At 37.9% G+C, this 26088-nt stretch overlaps 1 protein-coding gene across 15 annotated transcripts in view; it reads right to left on the reverse strand.

Annotated features, from left to right (window-relative positions):
* ATXN2 (ataxin 2) overlaps window positions 1-26088 on the reverse strand; it is a 131626-nt gene that overhangs the window by 78835 nt on the left and 26703 nt on the right. For 8 of the 15 annotated variants that reach the window (XM_024758600.1, XM_024758596.1, XM_024758599.1 and 5 more), the window contains exons 1-5: window positions 24595-24640; window positions 23634-23670; window positions 21768-21827; window positions 21214-21285; window positions 20482-20632 (exon numbers count right to left, since the gene is read on the reverse strand). In XM_024758600.1, coding sequence (XP_024614368.1) covers window positions 20482-20632; window positions 21214-21285; window positions 21768-21800 — 256 coding nt within the window. In that variant the 5' untranslated portion in view covers window positions 21801-21827; window positions 23634-23670; window positions 24595-24640. Of the gene's footprint in view, window positions 1-20481; window positions 20633-21213; window positions 21286-21767; window positions 21828-23633; window positions 23671-24594; window positions 24646-26088 lie in introns of those variants that run through there. The other 7 variants (XM_024758607.1, XM_024758593.1, XM_024758603.1 and 4 more) reach the window with 6 other exon arrangements.

Here is a 26088-nt window from a genome sequence, read left to right on the forward strand (position 1 = left end):
AATTCTGGGCCTATTAAGCAGAACTATTTAACATTTAAAATGTTGGAAGTGGTTTGTTTGATACACCATATGATGACAGTTATGTAACCACAAAATTCAAGTCTTTGAGGTTACATCCACAAAACTCAGTTTTTTCTTCAACTTTAAGCTTTAAAGGAGAAAATGAATCAGGAAGAACTAGTATAAAGTGTTGAAAAACAAAACACAGGTCATCCTGACTTCACACATGATAGGGTCAGGACAGAAAATCAGGATCCATCTCTATAGCACATGTCCCCTACAAACAGGCAACAAAGACTTCCCTGCTCATAAAATCTTCTTGTCCCAGCAGCTAGAATTCTTGACCAAACACCTGTCTTTAAAAGTCTCTTGGGAGAATCCCCTGGCAGTCCAGTGGCTAGGATGCCCCACTTTCACTGCCAAGGGCATTGGTTCAATCCCTGGTTGGGGAACTAAGATCCTGCAAGCCACAGGGCACAACCAAAAAAATTAAATTTTTAAAAAAAGTCTTTTGTGCAAATAAAATATAAGCAAATAATGGCAAAACCATGACTTTCTAGTAGATGGAGATGTTACAATAAAGAACGCACTGGTGAGCAAATCCATGCAACACCTAACAACATTCCACAGGACAGGACAGACCAACATGACAAAATTAAGAATAGACCAACCACCTGCACCCTGTATTTTACTCAAAATTTTGAAAATTTAAAAAATAACTTCTTATCTTACTAGAAAAGAATGTCATTTTTCCAAACAGAGAACTACCTAATCATATATTTGCCTCTAGGGTACTTGAACAAGGAAAATGAGTTTTGTGACCCATAAGTAGAAAGGGGTTTATTTCTACCCTGGTTAGCACAAAAATAAAATAAGCTAATCTCTAAGGTGTGGGATCTTTTACTCGTATGATTTCAAACTGAACTGAAGTAAAGGTGATTTCATACTGTTCTTCACAAATGAATACATTGTGTCCTTTGACATAAATTCAAGTATGTATGCATTTCTAACATACACAGCAACCAAGGCAAATTAATTACTTTAAAAGACCTTCAAGGGCTTCCCTGGTGGCGCAGTTGAGAGTCCACCTGCTGATGCAGGGGACGCGGGTTCGTGCCCCAGTCCGGGAGAATACCACATGCTGCAGAGCGGCTGGGCCCGTGAACCACGGCCGCTGAGCCTGTGCGTCCAGAGCCTGTGCTCCACAACGGGAGAGACCACAATGGTGAGAGGCCCGCGTAACGCAAAAAAAAAAAAAAAAAAGACCTTCAAAACAGCCCGCGTGCATGTTCTAATACTTCACACTCCCTTACCTGTGCTTCTGACTTTTCTCACTTGTACCAGAATCATTTGGGTCTTGTTTTCAAAGTTAGCACCTGGGATTTTGTTTTCTGTATTTCAAAAGGGTATTAAAATGCCTACTAGAAGCAACCTTTTGTCAGAAAAATATACTCTGGATATGTCATGTTATAGGAAAGCTGCTTTTAGTCTGGCTAGGAATAATTGCTTTCTTGAGTTTCCTGGAAATGAGTGGTAATTACCAGTTGTCTATGGCAATGTCTACGTAAGGAAGAAAAAAAAAGAAACACCAAAAACTACTAGTTTTTCCCTGGCTTGGGTGCAGTGTGTGTAAAGACCTATAAAACTTTAAAAATATCAATTGAAAGAATCAGTATACATTGAGTACCTACTACATATCTGTAAGGCATTATGCTAGATACCACAGGGTGTACACATCCCTAGGTTCTATAAACATGATGTCTGAACTCCAGAAAATTATAATGCATTGGGAGAGACAAAATACACTCACAAAAAGATATACACTGCTTTGTAAAGCTGAGTGTTCAGTACATGAGGTAAGACAACTGATTTTTCAACTGTGCGCCATGAAATCTGATTTCTTAAGGGTACCTGAGCAGACAGAGCAAAAGCTGAATAAGTAAGGTTCTAGGATAATTCCCAATCCCCTCCCCCAGCACTGCCTTATAAGTGGGATTCAGCATGAGATTTCCTTGGGGGTAGGGGGGAACAAACTATTCTGTGCTGAAAATAAAATGTAGTAAAGCTTAGAATACATTGTTATACGCAATCACAACAGACCACAGTGAGCTGGGAAGGTCAGGGAAGACTCTAAAGAGGAAAGGAGATTTGAGCTTGGTCTTGAAAAAGTATCTAAAATTCTAGTTAGGAAGGAAGATATTCAGAGTGGAGAGTAAATCCAGCAGTAAGATAACCAAGCTCAAAAATGGAGAGAAGAATATCTAGCATGCAGAAAACACCACCTTAGGTCAAGAAGCGGATTAATACTGGGGAATAATGAGAGATGAGGTTGAAAAAGAGAAGTTCCACTGGGGAGGGCCCTGAAAGCCAAGGTATGGCATCCCAACTTTATTCTGTAAGCAACAGTGGTCACTGTAGATTTTTTAACAAGGGATGAGATGTCTGACAACAAAATAATATACCCTAGAGCAATAGTTACTTTGACTGGGATCATTACAGAAAGTTTCTGAGTCCTGTAACTCAAAGTAAATTTACCATTCAAGGAAGAAATGACAGAGCCTTAGCAAGAGAACTGAGATGGAGACTACTGGAACAGCTGAAGTAGGCAAGAGAGCTCAAGGATGTCAGCTTCAAAAGTGCAAATACAGGAGAGGAAAAGCAGCAATAATGAGCTCTAAGAAACACAGTATGCCACATGAAGAAGTTCTTTCCTGAGCAACAAGCAGCTTCAAGGAAAAGTACCGTGTATCATGTTAAGAGTCTCTTATTTTCAGTCCAAACATCACTCTGTGTGTTAAAAATAAATTAATTAAAAATTTAAAGAGAGACTCTATGGTTTTCTAGTTAGAATCAAACCAAACCACCCAAATCATTTTCTTTTGTTCTTTTCTGAGATCTGACCTAAGTACCCCTTTGACCAAAGTTTGGAAAGAATTAACTGATGTGGAAAAGCAAATACCTAAGTTCTGTTCTTGTTAAAAATACAATTTACAAATTAATTTGTGTTTCTGTTCCTCTGATGGAAACCAATGGAAAAGCCTAGAATATGACTAAACAACAGGACAGACATCTCGATCGGTGCACCATTCAGAAAGTGCAAAGGATACAGGGCTTCCACGACAAACAACCATACAAATGCTTCTGATGTTACAATATACTTTATCACAAGTTTGAATAAAGTAATTGGACCCAGAAGCTCTATTTAGGCAGCACCAATCTGCACCAGCATGCATCAATAATGAAGAAACCTGATATTCTTCCTATACAAAACGAATTACAAAATTTTATAGTACTATGATAAAATGAGATAAAAAAATATTCCTGAGAGAAAAACATATCCTACTTAAATATTAAAAAGCAGTAGTTCTGGGGACTTCCCTGGCGGTCCAGTGGTTAAGACTCTGCACTTCCACTGTAGGGGGCAAGGGTTCGATCCCTGGTCCGGGAACTAAGATTCCGCATGCATGCATGTGGCACAGCATGGCCAAAAGTAAATAAACAAATAAATAAATATGCAATAGTTCTTATTTCCCCAACTAATAAACTCTGTTTGTGAGATGTACAAATTGGATTCCCTAGTTAAAACTTTAGGCAAAACATTTTTTTTTTTTTTTTTTTTTGCAGTACGCAGGCCTCTCACTGTTGTGGCCTCTCCCGTTGCGGAGCACAGGCTCCGGACGCGCAGGCTCAGCGGCCATGGCTCACGGGCCCAGGCGCTCCGCGGCATGTGGGATCTTCCCGGACCGGGGCACGAACCTGTGTCCCCTGCATCGGCAGGCGGACTCTCAACCACTGCGCCACCAGGGAAGCCCGGCAAAACATTTTTAAGATAAAATATTTCACCTTAGTTTTACTGGGCCCTTTATGTAACATAAAGGCACTATAATTAGTAATTTAACATCTGAAAAGCAATTTTCTTAAAACCTTAAATTAGCTAAATTAAAAGTTGAGCTGAAATTGTTCAGAAATTTTATCACTTAAAATGCTGCTGGGGGGAGGAGTCAAGATGGTGGTGTGGGAAGACACAGACTTAGCATCTCCCTAGAACTAGGGTGCCTGCCGGCTGCTGGTGGGGAACTCTGACCCCCAAGAAGACAGGAGGAACCCCAGAGGGAACCAGTGGGATGTAGGGGGACCAAGGGGAGAGAAATGGAGGCCAAACAAGATTGGTGCCCCTGAGGCCAGGGAGATCAGGAGAGGCAGGTGGGAGGGGCCGTCCAGGGGGAGCAGAAGGGCAGAGGGCGACTGCCCTGGGGAACCTGCTGAGCTCCCAGGCCAGTCCCCTGCCCTCCAAGGCCCCCCCCTCCCACCCCCAGCCATCTGTTCCTTCCAGCCCTGTGGGTCCTGAGCATTGGCTCTGCCCACCACCCAAACCTCACCCTTGTTTAGGCCCTGCTCTCCAGGGCCAAGGCCTTCCCCCCCCACCCCCCTTGTTTTTTTCCTTTTCCCTTTCTCTTTTTTACTACTGCAGTACTGATGTACCTTCCGGTTGCTGATTCATCTGTATTATTATTTTTACATTCTTTCTAACATCTGTTAGTTTCCTAGTCTAATTTTATTTTTTATTTTGTTATTGTTCTCTTTTTAATTCTTTTTTTTTTTGCTGCCCCACATGACTTGCGGGATCTTGATTCACGAGCCTGGGTTCAGGCAGAAGCTCCTGCGGTGGAAGCTCCGAGTTCGAACCACTGGACTAACAGAGAACCTCAGACCCCAGGGAATATTCATTAGAGTGAGGTCTCACAGAGTTCCTCATCTCAGCACCAAGACCCACCTCTACCCAATAACCTACCCAGCTCCACCCAATAGTGGTGGAAGCTTCAGGCCAAACAACCAGTAAAACAGAAACACAATCCCACTCATTAAAAAAAAAAAAAAAAAAAAAAAAAAAAAAGAGAGATGGCAAAAAAACATGTCACAGATGAAGAAGGTAAAAAACCTACAAGACCAAATAAATAAAGACGAAATAGGCAATCTACCTGAAAAAGAATTCAGAGTAATGATAGTAAAGATGATCCAGAATCTCGAAAATACAACGGAAGCACAGATTGAAAAAATACAAGAAATGTTTAACAAAGATATAGAAGAACCAAGGAACAAACAGAGGTGAACAATACAATAACTGAAATGAAAAATACACTAGAAGGAATCAATAACAGAGGCAGAAGAATGAATAAGTGAGCTGGAAGACAAAATGACAGAAATAGCTGCCAAGGAGTGGAATAAGGAAAAAAGAATAAAAAGAATTGAAGACAATCTCTGAGACTTCTGGGACAACACTAAACAGACCAACATTCCAATTACAGGCGTCCCAGAAGAAGAAGAGAACAATAAAGGGTCTGAGAAAATATTTCAAGAGATTATAGTGGAAAACTTCCCTAACATGGGAAAGGAAATAGTCACCTGAAGTCCAGGAAGCACAGAGAGTCCCATACAGGATAAACCCTAGGAAAAACACACCAGGACACATATTAATCGAGCAAAAATTAAATTCAAAGAAAAAAACATTAAAAGCAGTAAGGGAAAAACAAAAAATAACACACAAAGGAATTCCCTTTTAGGTTATCAGCTGATCTTTCAGTGGATACTCTGCAGGACAGAAGGGAGTGGCAAGGTATACTTAAAGTGATGAAAGAGAAAAACCTACAACCAAGATTACTCTACCCAGCAAGGATCTCATTCAGATTCGACAGAGAAGTCAAAAGCTTTTCAGACAAACAAAAGCTAAGAGAATTCAGCACCACCAAACCAGCTTTACAACAAATGCTAAAGAAACTTCTCTAAGCAGGAAACGCCAAGAGAAGGAAAAGACGCATAAAAAACAAACCCAAAACAATTGAGAAAATGGTAATAGGAACATACATATTGGTAACACTGAATGTAAACGGATTAAATGGCCCAACCAAAAGACACAGACTGGCTGAATGGATACAAAAACAAGACCCATATATATGCTGCCTACAAGAGACCCACTTCAGACCTAGGGACACATACAGACTGAAAGTGAAGGGATGAAAAAGGATATTCCATGCAGATGGAAATCAAAAGAAAGCTGGAGTAGCAACACTCCTATCAGATAAAATAGACTTTAAAATAAAGACTATTACAAGAGATAAGGAGGGACAGTACATAATGATCAAGGGATCAATCCAAGAAGAAGATATAACAATTACAAATGTTTATGCACCCAACACAGGAACACCTCAATACATAAGGCAAATGCTAACAGCCATGAAAGAAAAAATCGACAGTAACACAATAATAGTAGGGGACTTTAACACCCCGCTTACACCAGTGGACAGATCATCCAAACAGAAAATAAATAAGGAAACACAAGCTTTAAATGACACAACAGATCAGATAGATCTAACTGATATTTATAGAACATTCCACCCAAAAGTGGCAGAATACACTTTCTTCTCAAGTGCACACAGAACATTCTCTAGGATAGATCACATCTTGGGTCACAAAGCAAACCTCGGAAAATTTAAGAAAACTGAAATTGTATCGAGCTTCTTTTCTGACCACAACGCTATAGGACTGTAAATCAATTACAGGAAAAAAACTGTAAAAAAACCCCACAAATACACAGAGGCCAAACAGTGCACTACTAAATAATCAAGAGATCACTGAAGAAATCAAAGAAGAAATTTAAAAAATACATTGAAACAAATGACAATGAAAACACGACGACCCAAAACCTATGGGACGCAGCAAAAGCAGTTCTAAGAGGGAAGTTTATAGAAATTCAATCTCACCTCAAGAAACAAGAAAAATCTCAAATAAACAATCTATCCCTACACTTAAAAGAACTAGAGAAAGAAGAACAAAGAAAACCCGAAGTCAGTAGAAGGGAAGAAATCATAAAGATCAGAGCAGAAATAAATGAAACAGAAAACAACAGCAAAGATCAATAAAACTAAGAGCTGGTTCTTTGAGAAGATAAACAAACTTGATAAACCCTTAGCTAGACTCATCAAGAAAAAAAGGGAAAGGACACAAATAAATAAAATTAGAAATGAAAAAGGAGAAATCATAACTGACACTGAAGAAATACAAAGGACTATTACAAACAACTACATGCCAATAAAATGGACAACCACAAAGAAATGGACAAATTCTTGGAAAGGTACAATTTTCCAAGACTGAACCAGGAAGAATTAGAAAATATAAACAGACCTATCACAAGTAATGAAATTGAAACCGTAATTAAAAATCTTCCAACAAACCAAAGTCCAGGATCAGATGGCTTCACAGGTGAATTCAATCAAACATTTAGAGAAGAGCTAACACAGATCCTTCTCAAACCCTCCCAAAAAACTGCAAAGGGAGAAACACTCCCAAATTCATTCTACAAAGCCACCATCACCCTGATACCAAAACCAGAAAAAAAAATCACAAAAAAAGAAAATTACAGACCAGTATCACTGATAAGCATAGATGCAAAAATCCTGAACAAAATATTAGCAAACAGAATCCAACAGCACTTTAAAAGGATCATACACCATGATCAAGTGGGATTTATCCCAAGGATGCAAGGATTCTTCATATATGCAAATCAATCAATGGGATACACCACATTAATAAATTAAGGAATAAAACCCATATGATCATGTTAATAGATGCAGAAAAAGCTTTTGAACAAAATTCAACACTCATTTATGATAAAGACTCTCCAGAAAATGGGCATAGAGGGAACCTACCTCAACATAATAAAGACCATATATGACAAACCCACAGCAAGCATCATACTCAATGGTGAAAAACTGAAAGCATTTCCACTAGGATCAGGAACAAGACAAGGATGCCCACTCTCGCCACTCTTTTCTTTTTCTTTTTTTAATTAATTAATTTATTTATTTTTGGCTGCATTGGGTCTTCATTGCTGTGCGCAGGCTTTCTCTAGTTGCAGCGAGTGAGGGCTACTCTTCATTGCAGTGCGCAGGCTTCTCTTGCTGTGGAGCACGGGCTCTAGGCACACGGGCTTCAGCAGTTGCGGCACGTGGGCTCAGTTGCTCCGCGGCATGTGGGATCCTCCTGGACCAGGGCTCGAACCTGTGTCCCCTGCACTGGCAGGCGGGTTCCCATCCACTGCGCCATCAGGGAAGTCCCTCACCACTCTTATTCAACATAGTTTTGGAAGTCCTAGCCATGGCAATCAAGAGAAAAATAAATAGAAGGAATACAAATTGGAAAAGAAGAAGTAAAACTGTCACTACTTGCTGATGACATGATACTATACATAGAAAATCCTAAAGATGCCACCAGAAAATTATTAGATTTGATCACTGAATTTGGTAAGGTTGCAGGATACAAAATTAATGCACAGAAATCTCTGGCATTCCTATACACCAACAATGAAAAATCAGCAAGAGAAATTAAGGAAACACTCCCATTTACCACTGCAACAAAAAGAATAAAATACCTAGGAATAAACCTGCCTAAGGAGGCAAAAGACTTGTACTCAGAAAACTACAAAACACTGATGAAAGAAGTCAAAGATGACATAAACAGATGGAGAAATATACCATGCTCTTGGATTGGAAGAAATCAATATTGCGAAAATGACTATACTGCCCAAAGCAATCTACAGATTCACTGTAATCCCTATCACACTACCAACGGCATTCTTCACAGAATTAGAATAAAAAAATCTTACAATTCGTATGGAAACACAAAAGACCCTAAATAGCCAAAGCAATCTTGAGGGAAAAAAAAAAAAACGGAGGTTATCAGGCTCCCCGACTGTAAACTATACCACAAAGCTACAGTAATCAAGACAGTATGGTACTAGCACAAAAAGAGAAATATAGATCAATGGTACAGGGTAGAATGCCCAGAGATAAAACCCATGCACATATGGGCACCTAATTTATGACAAAGGAGGCAAGAACATACAATGGAGAAAAGACAGACTCTTCAGTAAGTGGTGCTGGGAAAACTGGACGGCTACATGTAAAAGAATGAAATTAGAACACTCCTTAACACCATACACAAAAATAAACTCCAAATGGATTAAAGACTTAAATGTAAGACCAGACACTCTTTGACATAAAAAAGTTTCCTATAAAACTTTTAGAGGAAAACACAGGAAAGACACTCTTTGACATAAACCACAGCAAGATCTTTTCTGACCCACCTCTTAGAATAACAGAAATAAAAACAAAAATAAACAAACGGGACTTAATTAAACTTAAAAGCTTTTGCACAGCAAAGGAAACCACAAACAAGACCAAAAGACAACCCTCAGAATGGGAGAAAATATTTGCAAATGAAACAACAGACAAAGGATCAATCACCAAAATATACAAACAGCTCATGGAGTTCAATATCAAAAAAGATAGAAACAATAAATGCTGGAAAGGATGTGGTGAAAAGGGAACCCTCCTACACTGTTGGTGGGAATGTAAACTGATACAACCACTATGGAAAACAGTATGGAGGTTCCTTAAAAAACTTAAAATAGAACTACTATATGACTCAGCAATCCCACTACTGGACAATACCCCGAGAAAACCATAATTCAAAAGGAGAAAAAGCCACGGTGGGGTGGGGATGGTGGTATGCTGAACTGGGCGATTGGGATTGACATGTATACACTGATGTGTATAAAATTGATGACTAATAAGAACCTGCAGTATAAAAAAACAAACCAAAAAACAACTAATACTAAACTTTCTTTGGTTTATTTGTATAGAAATATGTTAATATAAATGTCTCAGACATTACATGAAATTCCTAAACATCTTTTATGTTCTGGTATAATGTTATAAGTCATAATTCTAGTTATTACTTTAAAATGTGTATCTCAGAAATAACTAAATTTCCTTGTCAATTGCATTATTATGAACTTTCATCAAATCTTTAACTGTGGTCATTTTTAAGTCTTTTGTCATTTACAGACAGTTCTGGGTGTACTCTGATGCTTTTGCAAAAATGTTCCTATAAAAGGGTTTCATCTTCAAGGAATTCATGGAAAAGACTGACAAGTACAGGTTTCTGGTAACTGACTATACTGCTGAACTTAATGAATAAGCATTTTCAGAACTCTAATGGAAAACTGATGAATTCATACAAGTGCTAACAAAAGATCAAGAAGAAAAAAAAATTACATGGGACTGAGTGAACTGATGAGGATGATTATAGTTTTTGTGACTTTGTTTGAATAATAATAATAAAAAAATCCCACAAGGACTCAGAGGCAAAATATATACAAATCAATTTTCACTGCAAAGTAAAGGAGCTGTTACAGTGGAGGATTACTGGACTGAATATCAATATTATGACATAGTACGAGTGTGTTTCATGTTTGGTAATTGCAATCATTGTTGCTTTTGTTGTGGTCATCCATTTAAAATGCTTGGTGTCAGTTTATTTATCTCTTGTAAAAATAAGATACTGTGTGTGTGTGTGTGTGTGTGTGTGTGAAAAAAACAAAAAACAAAAAGAGACATGCACCACAATGTTCACTGCAGCACTATTTACAATAGCCAGGACATGGAACCAACCTAATTATCCATCGACAGATGAATGAATAAAGAAGATGTGGCACATATATACAATGGAATATTACTCAGCCATAAAAAGGAACAAAACTGAGTTATCTGTAGTGAGGTGAATGGACCTAGAGTCTATCATACAGAATGAAGTAAGTCAGAAAGAGAAAAACAAATACCATATGCTAACGCATATATACGGAATCTAAAAAAAAAGGGTACTAATGAACCTAGTTGCAGGGCAGGAATAAAGAGGTAGACATAGAGAATGGACTTGAGGACATGGGGTGGGAGGGTGAAGCCAGAGTAGCACAGACATATATACACTACTGAATGTAAAATAGTTGACTGGTGGGAAGCAGCAGCATAGAACAGGGAGATCGGCTCGGTGCTTTGCAATGATTTAAGGGGTGGGATAGGGAGGATGGGAGGGAGGCTCAAGAGGGAGGGGATATGGGGACATGTGTGTGCATATGGCTGATTTGCTTTGCTGTGCAACAGAAACTAACACAGTATTGTGAAGCAATTATACTCCAATATAGATGTATTAATAAATAAATAAATAAAATAATTGAAAATACCTTAAAAATATGCTGCTATATTTGACTTAAAAAATCAACCAAGTACCAGGGAAAAAAATTTAAACCCACAAACCAGATTCCTTTGAAAAATGTGAATGAAGATGAGTAGTCAAGACTCCACAGGATCAAATGCACAACCAATTCTACAGCAAAGCCCGATTAATGTAACACAAAAGAACAAGAGAAAAATCGAAGTCCACTTCGCGAGGCCTGCTGTATTTAAAAAACAAGGTGATAGATGCCACAGAACATTAGATTTCTAATTCCTACATTATCTCCAAAATAGGTCAGGCAAAATTCTAACAAAGATCTCAATAGAAAGATACACTTTGTAGAGTGGTATCTGGAGGTGAACATTCTGTTTTCAGCTTCTCCATTAGGCTCCTGGTTCAGAACCCCATTTTGAGGGGGGAGGAGGAGCCTTTAGCCTATGCCATCCAAAAGAATGAAATGGTCTAATTTTGTTTGAGGGTTTTTTTTAATAAAAGGTACTGTTTTCAAGTCAAAAGTTAAGGGAAGACACAGAAAAGAAAGGGGAAAGAAAGTGATTTTATAGAAGATTTAGGGCAAAAAAATCCAAGGTAAATTCAGAAATATTCAGGAATCAGAAAACAGAATGTGGGAAGTGTCTTCCAATACTATTAGCCAATACAGTAGTCTTTTTACAACAACTAACTCTTAAACTTATAGCAAAAGTGTTTGGCAATAGGTTAAGAAAAAGTTAGTAGACAAAATTAATTCCAATTCTTAAACAGCTATACAAACACCATTCTGTTTCCTCTGCAGATATATAGAACATTTTACAGATTCAGACTGTTGTTCTGTAGTATAAATTAGAAGACCAACTGTTCAAGTGCACGTTCTCACTTAAAACTATTTGCCAGGTCTGATCAGAAATTAAGGTGGAGACAATTTATCCACACTCCTTTATTGCCCTGCTGTATTACTAGTTTTTTAATACATTTGGCGTTCATAAGACTCTATTGAGACTCTGCAGAGCAAGAGAAAAAATAAAACTAAAACCAGACAGTAACTGGGTGTACTTGCATTAGACAATACTACCAAGTAAACTGTCTTCCTGAAAATGTCCTGGACTTGTCTGAATTACCTACTAGGGAGTTCAGGAATGCTACCTTTTTTATTGGCACAAAAACAGACATATAGATCAATGGGACAGTATAGAGAGCCCAGAAATAAACCCACACATCTACTGTCAATTAATCTTCAACAAAGGAGGCAAGAATATACAATCGAAAAAAGACAGTCTCCTCAGCAAGTGGTACTGGGAAAGCTGGACAGCTGCATGTAAATCAGTGAAGTTAGAACACTCCCTCACACCATACACAAAAATAAACTCAAAATGGCTCATAGACTTAAATACAAGACATGACACCATAAAACTCCTAGAAGAGAACACAGGCAAAACATTCTCTGACATAAATTGTAGCAATGTTTTCTTAGGTCAGTCTCCCAAGGCAATAAATAAAAGCAAAAATAAACAAACGGAACCTCATCAAACCTATAAGCTTTTGCACAGCAAAGGAAACCATAAACAAAACGCAAAGACAACCCACAGAATTGGAGAAAATATTTGCAAATGATGAGACCGACAAAGGCTTAATTTCCAAAATATACAAACAGCTCATACAGCTCAGTATCAAAAAAACAAACAACCCAATCAAAAAATGGGCAGAAGACCTAAACAGACATTTCCCCAAAGAAGACATACAGATGGCCAACAGCATATGAAAATATGCTGAACATCACTAATTATTAGAGAAATGCAAATCAAAACTACCACTTCACACTGGTCAGAATGGCCATCATCAAAAAGTCTGCAAATAATAAATGCTGGAGAGGGTATGGAGAAAAGGGAACCCTCCTATACTGCTGATGGGAATGTAAGCTGGTGCAGCCAGTATGGAGAACAGTATGGAGGTTCCTTGAAAAACTAAAAATAGAAGAGTTATAAACATGAAGAATATAGCAGATAATTTCTGTATGCTCTAAAAACATATAGAGATAAAATTTTAATAAATGAAACCATATATTTTAATAAACATGCAATACTTCCCTATTATGTACCTCAAACTACTCTGCTTAGGTTTCCATCACCTGTTCCACCATACCTGTTTAATTTTTTTAATCTCAATAAACTCTGTGCCACCTCCATACTGGCCTCAGTAAATGCTGATGGATCTCCATTTACTATTTGGCCCTGGCATGGACATACATCCTTCTCTAACTAGCCCACAGCAAGGCTGAGGTAGTAAACTTTCTAACAGTACAGTTTTAACAGAAGACTATGAGAACATGGACTTACTTAGAAAAGCTACTCCCAAAGCCCACAGGCCCAAGACAACCCCCTGACAGGGCTTTCCTGCTCAGCTTCCGGGACAGACGCCAGCCACAAGACCACCTGCCTATCTATCACCCCACCTGCCTACCTACCACAGGGCCTATCCTACCTCCTGCCCAAAGGGCAGGCTGTCGATCCCAATCACTTCTCCAGCTTTAGAGCTGCCTGCCTGTCCAATGTTAGCACCTCCTGCCCATCTATAGAACCTACTGCACTCCTTGCTCCAAGAATGTGCCTACTCAGCTGCAAGGCTGTGGCCAGCCCCACCATACTAGAGCACCACCCATGAATGAATCTGGAACACAGAATTTAAGGATTCTCAGGCCATATCCTGCTCTGGGATCTGCCTCTTCCTTAGCGAGTGACATGGCACTCCTAATGTCATGCCCTTCAGAAAAGATCCCTCTTTGTTACTCATAGGACCCCACCCTATCAGACATACAGGATGACCACATGAAAACAAAACAGTGTAACGCCAGAATAAAATAATCTGTACAGTTTTATTTCTCACTGCTCTCTAATCACACATTCACAACCTGACTTCCTCCAACTACTACAACATACATAATTTTTCATGTCTCTGAACTCCATATGGGATTCAATGCCACCAATTTCAACTTTCCATTTTCCTGAATTCTTTCACATGCTTTGGTATCTCCAACTCTGAAAATGCCCAGAGCAGAGCTTCTTAACATGGAGTACATGAACTCCCTAGGAAACAGTGAACACCATGGAATTAAATTAGAAGTCTCTGCGTATGTGTTTTGTGTAGGGTGAGGGTATACAGCATCCCTAAGTTCTCAAAAGGGACCCAAAATATATTAGGTCTTGAATTTCTCTGTACTGTCTATAGCAATTAGCATAGCAATGAATACATTACAGAGCTCAGTAAGTATTTGCTGCCTGGCTGTAGACATAAGACCACTTATGGCTTTCTTGAAGCAGTTTCATGAAACTGCTTCTTTAAAAGTATATGAGGTAAAAAAAAAAGTATATGGGGTTTCCCTGGTGGCGCAGTGGTTAAGAATCTGCCTGCCAATGCAGGGGACACGGGTTCAAGCCCTGCTCTGGGAATATCCCACATGCCGCGGAGCAACTAAGCCCGTGTGCCACAACTACTGAGCCTGCGCGTCTAGAGCCCATGCTCCACAACAAGAGAAGCCACGACAATGAGAAGCCCGCGCACCGCGATGAAGAGTAGCCCCCGCTCGCCGCAACTAGAGAAAGCCTGCACACAGAAACGAAGACCCAAACACAGCCATAAATAAATAAATAAATAAATAAATTTATTTTTAAAAAAAGTATATGAAGGCCCTAATTTCACACATTCAAAAGACATTTTATTGGGACTTCCCTGGTGGCACAGTGGATAAAAATCCGCCTGCCAATGCAGGGGACATGCGTTCAATCCCTGGTCCAGGAAGATCCCACATGCTGCGGAGCAACTAAGCCCGTGCACCATTAACTATAGAAGCCCATGTGCCATGACTACTGAAGCCTGCACACCTAGAGCCCGTGCTCCACAACAAGAGGAACCACCACAATGAGAAGCCCGTACAGAGCAACAAAGAGTAGCTCCCTCTCGCCACAACCAGAGAAAGCCTGCACGCAGCAACAAAGACCCAACTCAGCACCCCCCCTCAAAAATACATTTATATTGAGAGCATATTGTGTGACAAAACACCATACTAGGCTCCAAGGATGAAAAAGATACAGTATCCATACACACAGAACTCATAATGGGGGAGACAGAAACATCTAATTATAATACGACATGGTATAAGGGCAATGATGGAGAGATGCTGGAGAGGAGGCTTCTATGTGATAGCCGATATTATGAGAGTATATAAGCGACTGACGTGGGTAAGAGCAGTGGGCAAAGAAAGAAAGGGAGTTCCCTGGTGGTCTAGTAGTTAGGATTTGGCACTTTCACTACCATGGCCCGGGTTTAATCCCTAGTCAGGGAACTAAGATCCTGCAAGCCGCAAGGCGTGGCAAAAATAAAAAAATAGAATTAAAAAAGAAAGAAAGAAAATAAATAAATAAAGTTGTTAAAGAGACTAAACCTTAAAAGCTCATGTCAGGGAATTCCCTGGTGGTGCACTGGTTAGGACTCTGCTCTTCCACTGCAGGGGGCACAGGTTTGATCCCTGGTTGGGGAGCTAAGATCCCGCCATGTCGCGCAGCATGGCCAAAACAAACAAACAAAAGAGGGGTGGGGAAAAGTGAGAGCGAGACACTCAAGCAAATAATTACAATTTTAAAAATTGTCATTATTAAAAAAAAAAGTTCATGTCATAAGAAAAGAAAGAAAGAAAAAAAGAAACCCTAGGGGAACACAAACACATTGAAGGGCAGTGTGACAGAAATGAAGCCCAAGAATAAAGCAGGAAAGAACTGATTAATAAGACCCATGAAAAACAGAGGAGCAGCTTCTGAAGGAGGGTGAAATCAACAGTGTCAAATGCAGCAGTAAAGACTCAAACAGTCCAAAAGATCTAGCAACTAGAGGTTACTGGTAGCCTCAGAAGTTTCCAAGTTGTGAGCATAAAAGGCAGACTACTCCTCATGGGAGGAGTCAGTAGAAAATGCGAGTTAAGAAATTTGGATAAGAAAGGAATACAGAACAGTAGTTAGAAGAATTCAAGATAAAAAGGGATCCTTTTTAGGATGAGAAGGACTTGAACCAGCTGTCAGGCTAAAGGGAAAGAGTAAGTGGAAAGGAAGAGGTTTAAGAGTCTGGACACAGAGAGGTGACATAAAAGAGCAAGAACGCAGGAATGGTAAAATGGACAGAGTCAAGGGCATGACTGGAGAAGCTGGGATTAAACAGGAAGTGAGATAGCTCCTCTACTAAAGCCAAAGGAAAGAGAACAGTGGTGGCAAGGGGGAAGATAAATCTGTAGATGGGGGAGGGGACAGTTGATTATAGAGCATTCCCAATAACCAATTTTCTCATGTATGGTTTTTCACTTACTGTGACAAAGGAGCTGGCAAGCAAAAGTGATTCTTAAGACTAAATCTAACTTGAAATAAGGAATTAGATGAAATTACACTGTACTAGATGAATCTAGAGTCAAAGGATGAGTGTTGAGACAAAATATGTTCTATGTTATTTCACTAAAGCTGGTACAATATGTATTTTTGAACAACCGTAACAGCTGAAATGCAGTAGGGAAAATAATCTAGGTCTAGGCTTGGCAAACTTTTCCTAAAAAGGGCCAGATGGTAAACATTTTTTGGCTTTGAAAGCCATATAGTCTCTATTACAACTATTCAACTCTATGGCTGTAGCATTAAAGCAGCCACAGACAATGCATAAATGAATGGGCCTAACTGTGTTTCAATAAAACTTTATTTATTGATGAGTCGATTTGGTCCACAGGCTTTAAGTCTGCTGATCCCTGTTCTACAGGCTGAGAATAGTACAAAGGAAATGAAGCAGGAGAAAGAAGCATGAGAGAGAATGGGATAAGGAAGTACAAAAGAAGAGAAGCCACAGAACTAAAATACAGTTGAGTTGGGGTATTAAATCAAAGAGCAAAATATGAATAAAGGAGCAATAGGAAGAGCAGAAAGAGAATAAAGGAAAAAAGGAGATGAGAAAGGGATGTTGGAAAGAGACAGAAAACCAAGTAAAAATCGAGTAGCGACAATATGCCAATTCCAAGGCAGACAGATACAAAGGCAGCTGAATGCCCTAAAAAAAAGATGGCAAAATGAAAAGGGGAAAATGAGAGCATCCCAGATCTGTCTGCACTGGAATTCAAATAAAAGATAAAACACACACTAATTTTCCAGTGATAATCTGATGGTCTCTTCTAATTACACATGTGCAAAATGAACCCACGGCTTGCAAGATGTAAAGCTACTTTTCACTTTGCCCATAAATCAAACTGGTATGTGTACAACATTCAAGAGGTCAGATGAAACTTATTCACCATATCCTAAGATACCAATTATTTCTAGGCCTATTATTCATTTGCATATGTATATGAATGACTTTTAAACCTTATTAAAATCAGTGAAGTTAGCATTAAAAACTTAAAAGCCACATTGACCTTACTAACTCTAAGAAGTTTTCCCCAAAAGAAAGTGAAACATTTAAAAAGGAAAAGAATTTTTGAACAATATAATAATCTGCATATTTATTCTGCATGAGAATTTTGTTTTTTACTTTTGGCTTTATTTGTGGGGAAATCCTTTAAGGTAAATCCAGATTAATTCTGAACCAGCTCAGCTAAACAATAAATTAGACCACATAATTTATGTCACTATAGGACAATGTTTAAGAGCATGACTTGGGGTTAGAGAGCATTTGGGTTTGTGTCCTCACTTTATCAAGGTAATTAATCATGTCTCAGTTCCCTCACCTACAACATGTGGATAATAATCACACCCATTTCAGAAAGGTGTGATGTTTAAACGAAAAAATGCACATAAAATGCTTAGCACAGAGTCCAACACATAGAATAGGCACTTGATTTTAGTTACGTATGATCAACTTAAGATTTTGACAGTATTATTACAGAACAGAATTATAAGATAAAAGCTCAGAAAGGAAACAAATTTCCCTCTTCTTTTAGGAAGCTACGATGTAATATTAGTTTTTTTGTTCTTACCACTCATTCACTTCCATTAATCCTTTAAAAAAAAACCCTCAATCCATCTACCCATTTAAAACGTAGCAAAGTGGTATCAAACTGATACCAGTGGGGACTATTCAAGATAATCTACAATTCTGAGACAGAAAGGGCACTGTGAGGTAAGGAAAGAAAGTACAAATCCTCATGACCTCCAGAACAGAGCCATTCCTAGGATCTTATCATATGAAACTCACAGCTCACATGCCTGACTACACCTCAGAATCAAATACTCAGAGCCTCACCCAGGCTAATTACAATGAAATCAGAATCTCCAAAAGTGAGAACTAGGCAATTTTTAAAACCCATGGAGACTAAAATGTGAAACCAGCACTAAGAATCACTAGTTAAATCCTACCTTCCTTTACTCAAGGAGACTAGAAATATGAGTATGTGTTTAACACAAAATAATATAAATCTTAAAGCAGTACTAAGTGCCTTAATTTTCACAATAAATCATGCCAATTAATTACTCTAAAAAATTTTTCTCTATAGTATCTCCAAAATAATACTTTTATAAAGGCAACTTCTGCCAGGATAGTGTTAAGAATCAGGATTAAGAGAACTGAAATCCTAAACACATGACTTAATACTATTTTCAGGATACTATGCACTGGACAGAATTGTATAATTCACTAAACCACTACAGTCTTTAAATAAAATACCTGAAATTACTCCACTACTAGATGTCCTCATCAAAAAAAACTATTTATGTACATAGTAAAATACATCCATCCCCTTATGAGTGTACTGAACACTGTCAAAGCTGTTGCTTTGATTTGCATTTTCTTGGCTTTCTACAATAAACACACATTACCTGAGAAATAAAGGCATAATAAAATAATAAACAAAATAAAGTAAAAATTTAAAGGCATTAATTTTTAATGGGATCAATGAATGGGATGGATACCATACATGTCTTCAAGCAATATTTACCTTTCCAAACTTGGGAAATGCCAATTACTTTTAAGAACAAAAACCAAAGCATACTGTGAATGGCTTTTAGCTAAATGGCCTGGTTCCCAATAGACCAGGGAACATCTGTTGCTGTTGTTGCCAATACTTTTTCCAGAGTGCTAAGTGATAAATTCAACTAAAATTTTATTTTTCCTTTTGACTTATGATCCAAGTCACTTTTAAAATTTAAAACAGTGAAATACTTCAATAGTATTAAGTATAAATATAAATAATTTTGTGCTCCTGGACATAATCAACTCCAAAGGCAGTCGCTAAAAACAGACTTGTTTCCTTGTACAGGCCACTGAAGGACTCTTAGACAAAGAGTTGTGAATCAAAGACACAGACATTTAGGAAAACACAAGATCAAAACACAGTGCTTTCATCAGCAATGCAAAAGCAGTTACAGAGTATCTAGCCTGGCTAGCTTCTGAAAAAGCAATCTAACTAAAGGTGAAAACCTTATTAAGAGGTCCAAGAGAAAGACTTTAACTTTCTGGAGGCTTGTAATTTCTAAATAACAGCATATAAGAATCAGTGCAACAATGAAAACAACTGTTGGTATAGACTGAATAATGAAAATCAAAACCTGCTGTTATAATTTGCAATAGAAATGACTACAGAATTTGAACCCCACCCCCAAAAAAATCATTTGAGAATTTTAGAACCAATTTCAGAATTGCTCAGGAGAGCCTTTCAATGTGTTATTGAACACTCAATACTGCAGAGTATGCTCTCCAAATGAGTAACAGCAATTCCCATATCTTCCTCCTCAATAGACACCTGAAACAGACTAAATTTTAACATAACTGCATCACCGCTTTTATATTCTTAAAACATAGTCCCATACTCTGAATGTTTCTTCCAGTATACATGTTCTACTTCTTTACATTTTTCAACTTCATTAGACAATCATTTTCTATCCATAGCTCTCTGCCTTTCTCCCTTAGCCCTGTGCTTTGATTTCTTTACAACTTAGAAAACTGAAGTATTTATAGAACAATAAGCATAGTAAAACTATAAGTATTATTTATAAACATTATAAAACTAAAAACATATAAGCTAAAACACTAAGTCAAATGGGACAAGAAATTTTTAGTTGAGTATCATCAGTAGCATTCTTGATCATAAAACTTTAGAAAATTCTATACAAACTATTTTTTAATAGAATACAAACTCTCATTATTCATCCTACCAAAAGTACCAAGGAATCTTCCCCCGAGGTTTTAAATATTTTCCAGCAAAAGTGCATTAAAATTTCCATTTGTCTTAATCAAAAAAGTCCATTAAAATTTCCATTTGTCTTAATCAAAAAAGTTCTTATTTCTTTAAAAAAAAAGAAAGAAAGAAAAAGAAAAAAGAAAAGTCTGTATGATTAGTGCAGAGAGTCTTTGCCTGAATATATCTAATAAACCATGAAGCATATTTAGGAAATCAAAACTCACCTCTTCTTGCATAACTGGAGTCCATATCTTTAAACTGTACCACAACAAAATCTGAACACTTGAACAAAATACTCTCCATTATTTCTTCACGTTTTGGCCCCGAACTGGATTCTGTACTTTTCTCATGTGCAGCATCAAGTACCAAATCACACTAGGAAGAATAACATAAGTAAATATTCAAAACATTTATAAAATAAAGTCTGACAAGAATACTTTAGCACATCAAGGTACTATTTCTTATATGCCTTTGGTAAAAAATTATCTCAAGACATCCTTATAATCATACCTTTTTCTCAGAAATATGATCTACTATCTATTCCAATATTCAAAAATCCTCTCATCTAAAAGTTGGTCTTTACTACCATGGTCTGTCTTAAGCACAATAGTGGTAAAGAGGAAAACAATGAAACGCCAGATCACTCTTCTAGTCCATAATACTTGCAAAGGCAAAAATATTTTAATAAGCACAAAGAGCAAGAAGTCTTTTTGAATACACAAACCTGTCTATAAAGTAATCAGTACTTGAAACTGAAGAGCGAAATCATTCAAAGTGGTTTTAAACAGCGCATTAAAAGTACTAAGCATGAAAATGTGACAAACATATCTGCCTCACAACTATAAATTGCTAAATCAGAAACTAATAAACACTACAAGGAAGTCATACAAACATATACAGTAGTTGATGATTCAAAGGGGTTTACATTTAAAAAAAAGAAAAAAAGTAAAAATTACCTTAGGACTGTATGTTTTAAAAACTCCTTCATATATACCTCCATTTTTCACTTGTACTTCACATTTGGATCCCTAAAAACATACAATTAATTTATCAAAGAAACACTGTGCTATGAAGTCATGGGGGATAACTGCTTTCATTTTACTTTTTAATAGCTTCATTCAACATATTACATAACCACTGACAGAATAAAAAATTTTTAAACATTAACAATACACCAAATTCTCAAAATTCTTCAGGAGGCCTTGCTCAGAGTCTGCAGTATAAGTTTAAGTAGTGAAATTTAGTATTTTTGACTCCAGTTTTATTAAGTGACAAAATAATGCACTAAAGACAACCAACTAGTAACATTATTTCGTACACAGCAGGGTTAACAAGAACACTTTTATAGTGAGTTGCAATGGCTTGAATAGAGTTCTCATCGGTTTTCTAAATCATCCTGATTAAACATGACCTAAGAAATGTTACTTTGAGAATCATTCACATTTTAACTTCATGAAATTATTTTATTCCACTCACAAGGCAGTTTCTCCCCAATACTCTGATAACTTACAACAACTGATGTAAGTATATGAACCATCCTCATATTTGCATAGATTCCATCAAAAGAAATCTGGAATATTAAGAAAAAACATTATTGGCACTCATATTTATCTCTGTATATATATTAAAGTTAACACTTCTTTTGTTACAACATATTTAGTTAGGTTTATAATACCTTACACTCATTAAAGGGAGATTTGGTTTACTACAATCTTTTGCCTCCTTATGGAGTGTAAGTTTTCAAAAGTGAAATCAGTCATAACAACTAATAATGTTTTGACTATACATGATACAAAAAATCAAAAGTAAACTTCCATATATGAGGAAAGACAAAACCATAGGAAGAGAAGACAGGTCAATGACTGAAGAGTAGGATTCACTACAAACTGCCATGAGGGATTTCTGGAGGTGATAAACTGTTCTATTACCTTGACTGTGGTGGTGGTTACACAATTGTATACATCAAAACTCACAGAACTGTACACTAAATAGGGTTAAATATACCTTAAAAAATAAATGGGGTAGGGACTGCCCTGGTGGCGCAGTGGTTGGGAATCCACCTGTCAATGCAGGGGATACGGGTTCCAGCCCTGGTCCAGGAGGATCCCACATATCACACAACAACTAAGCCCATGTGCCACAACTACTGAGCCTGAGCTCTGGAGACCACGAAACACAACTACTGAAGCCTGCGCACCTACAGCCCGTGCTCCGTAACAAGAGAAGCCACTGCAATGAGAAGCCTGTGCACCGCAACGAAGACCTAATGCAGCCATAAATCAATCAATCAATCCTATGCTTAAAAAAATAAAAAAATAAAATAAATGGGGTAGAAGGGGAACCTCTGTAGAAGACCCTTGGCTATCTTCTCTTAGCATATCTGAATCAATGATATTGCTCTAAGGTCTAATAAACCACATCACTCCTTATTACACACTACATAAGCATGTGTCCTGATTCTAAAGAAGAAAATCTGTCCACAATAAAGGTGAAGTCTCAAAAAATAGTGACAACTTCTCATTTATATTTCTTGCATCTTGTGGAACTTGCACCTTCTGTCCTTTGTGCCCAGCTTAATTTCACTGATAAAGTTCCAAAATTTAAAACCAGAAGGCCCTTTTCCAAGGGAGAAAAATGAAAGAAATAAAACCACATTATTTCAAAAACAAAACCCCAAAGTTTTGAAAACTCCAGTCCCAGTGCTCCATTTACCTCATTAATCATTTATATTTGCCTTTAGTCATTTATAAAAGAACAAACGAGTTGTTATGATTAAGCATGAAAAATAAAAATATAATTTACAGATAATTCTGCATTTTACACATAGAGTCATCATTAAAAAACAACAGATAGGACTTCCCTGGTGACAGGTGGAAGTCCTAAGAATCTGCCTGCCAATGCAGGGGACACGGGTTCGAGCCCTGGTCCGGGAAGATCCCACATGCCGCAGAGCAACTAAGCCCATGTGCCACAACTACTGAGCCTGCACTCTAGAGCCTGCGAGCCACAACTGCTGAGCCCACACGCTGCAACTACTGAAGCCTGCGCGCCTAGAGCCCACGCTCCGCAACAGAAGCCACCACAACGAGAAGCCCACGCACCACAACGAAGAGTAGCTCCGGCTCACTGCAACTAGAGAAAGCCTATGAACAGCAACGAAGACTCAACACGGCCATAAATAAATAAATTTATATTTTAAAAAAAAACCAATAGATATAGCTAATGGTCTTACAGCTAACCATATTAATCTGCAAAGGTTATCTGAGATAGAAGACTATTTATTTATTTATTTTTTGGCCTTGGCTTTTGGTCTGTGGTTTAGAAATCACATTTTAGTTATCAATTTTTCCAAACAAGTAACATTAAAGTTACTCACCGTAGATTGAGGCAGTCCTTTGCTACTGTTTCGGCCTCTGAAAAGATTAAATGTTATATTTATGAAATTCAACAGGCTAAACAAGCTAAAAATTTTTTCAAATTTAAAGTATCTTATAATTCCATCCAAAAACACACAGGCTATCTGTGGGGAGGGCTCATCTAATAATAAGTATAAAGGCTACATAAGTATGACTCTCGCTGCGCTTTGCTGGCTCAGAGGCCCAGAACAGGTAGGGGTCAAGGGAGGGAGGAAGGAGGAAAGAAATGCGACCACAATCAAAATGAAATAAAGTAAAAATAAAAACAACCTATTTAAAGAAATAACCAATACCAAATATAATAATCTCTACTCCAAAAGTAACCACTCACTCTGTTATAAAAAGCTACCCAGGAGCAAAATATAGATTCTATTCCTGATTTAACTGACATATTTGACTAACATCAAGTTACCGCCCATATTTTTCCCTCACCTCTAAAAATAGGTACTGTGTTTACAACTGCAGATAGACATTTCAAAATAAGTTGAATCATTCAAAGAACTTTCACTTTAAATAATAAGTGCCTCTGTCAGGATCTATATAACAAGTGTCTTTCCCTGCCAAACCCCTCCCTCTGAAACAGTGCAGTACACCAACATCAGTTGTCAAGTAATTTCCAGTAACATGAACTCTATTTTCAAGTGAACTTAGAAAACATAATACACTGTAAGGCTTGCTCCAATGGAAAAAATTAGGCCCTTTATGAAATAAAAAAATTAATAAAGTAAAATTAGTTACTCTTGAGTAACAGTATTGGAATCTCATTCTAATAAAATAATCACAACACTCAAAGCCACAAACTTCAAAGAGAAGCACAATTCAGGTGAAAAAGCCCAGCAGTATGAATGGTGCCAATTCTTAGAAAAGCAGTACTGATATTAGCAATCCGATGTCAGCTGATTGTCTCCAACTCTCATTTACCTTCTCTCATCTAGAAAGTAATGTCTTTGGACTTCCCTGGTGGTCCAGTGGTTAAGAGTCCGTGCTCCCAAAGCAGGGGGCGCAGGTTCAATCCCTGGTTGGGGAATATCCCACATGCCGTGTGGCACAGCCAAAAAAAAAAAGAAAAGAAGACAGAAAATAATGTCTTCAATCAAATCACCTGAGATTCCTTCCACTTCTAACATTCTACCTCTCACACAGCACAGATAAATTCCTTATTCTTAAGGAATATGACCAATAATTTATCATTTATAAAACATGACAAACCAGACACTATGATAAGCATTATGTCAAATCTCTCCCCTACTTTACAGGTAAGGAAACTGTACCTTAGCAGCTAAATATCTTGACCAAAATCATCCAGTTCAAGAGCAGCAGAGCTGCTATTTAAACCAGGTGATCCGAAGTATAGACTTTTCATTTCTAGATTATGTTGCCTTTCTGACATTGTATCACAAGGAATGAACTTGACAATAAAGCCTAACCCAATTTCTACATCTTTTAAATACCATTTGAATGTACTGTTTTTCTATTTATTTGTAGTCTGCAGCTAAAGACAAACAGATTTTATTTATTTGTTTGTTTGTTGTTTGGCTGCGCTGGGTCTTAGTTGTGGCGTGTGGGATCTTCGTTGCCACGTGTGGGATCTTTAGTTGTGGCGTGCGAACTCTTACTTGCGGCATGTGGGATCTAGTTCCCTGACCAGAGATTGAACCCTGGCCCCCTGCATTGGGAGTGTGGAGTCTTAGCCACTGGACCACCAGGGAAGTCCCGTCAAAGATTAAAAAATGGCTAAGTCTTGCCATTTTATCTTATCCTAGTGGTTGCTGTGATGCCACAGTTAAAAGACTTAAACAAATGACACGAATTAAATACCCTTAAACTTATGCAGCATCCCCACAATGCTATTTAAAAGAATTTAAAATATGGGCTTCCCTGGTGGCGCAGTGGTTGAGAGTCCGCCTGCCGATGCAGGGAACATGGGTTCGTGCCCCGGTCCGGGAAGATCCCACATGCCGCAGAGCAGCTAGGCGCGTGAGCCATGGCTGCTGAGCCTGCACGTCCGGAGCCTGTGCTCCACAACGGGAGAGGCCACAACAGTGAGAGACCCGCGTACTGCAAAAAAAAAGAAAAAAACAAAAAACTCCTACAACTCGACATCAAAAAAAAACATACAACTCAGTTCAAAAATGGGCAAAAGACTTGAACAGACATTTCTTCAAAGAAGTTTATACAGTTGGCCAATAAGTACACGAAAAGATGCTCAAATCACACTAGTAATTAGGAAAATTCAAATCAAAACCACAATGAGCTACGATGGCTATTATAAACAAACAATGGCTATTATAAACAGAAAATAACAAGTGTTGACAAAAATGTGGAGAAACTGGAACTCTTGTACACTGTTTCTAGGAATGTAAAACTGTGCAGCTACTGTGAAAAATAGTATGGCAGTTCCTCAAAAACTAAACA

This window comes from Neophocaena asiaeorientalis, unplaced genomic scaffold (genome assembly GCF_003031525.2).
Source record: "Neophocaena asiaeorientalis asiaeorientalis breed wild unplaced genomic scaffold, Neophocaena_asiaeorientalis_V1.1 scaffold77, whole genome shotgun sequence".
In the NCBI taxonomy this organism is placed as follows: Eukaryota; Metazoa; Chordata; class Mammalia; order Artiodactyla; family Phocoenidae; genus Neophocaena; species Neophocaena asiaeorientalis.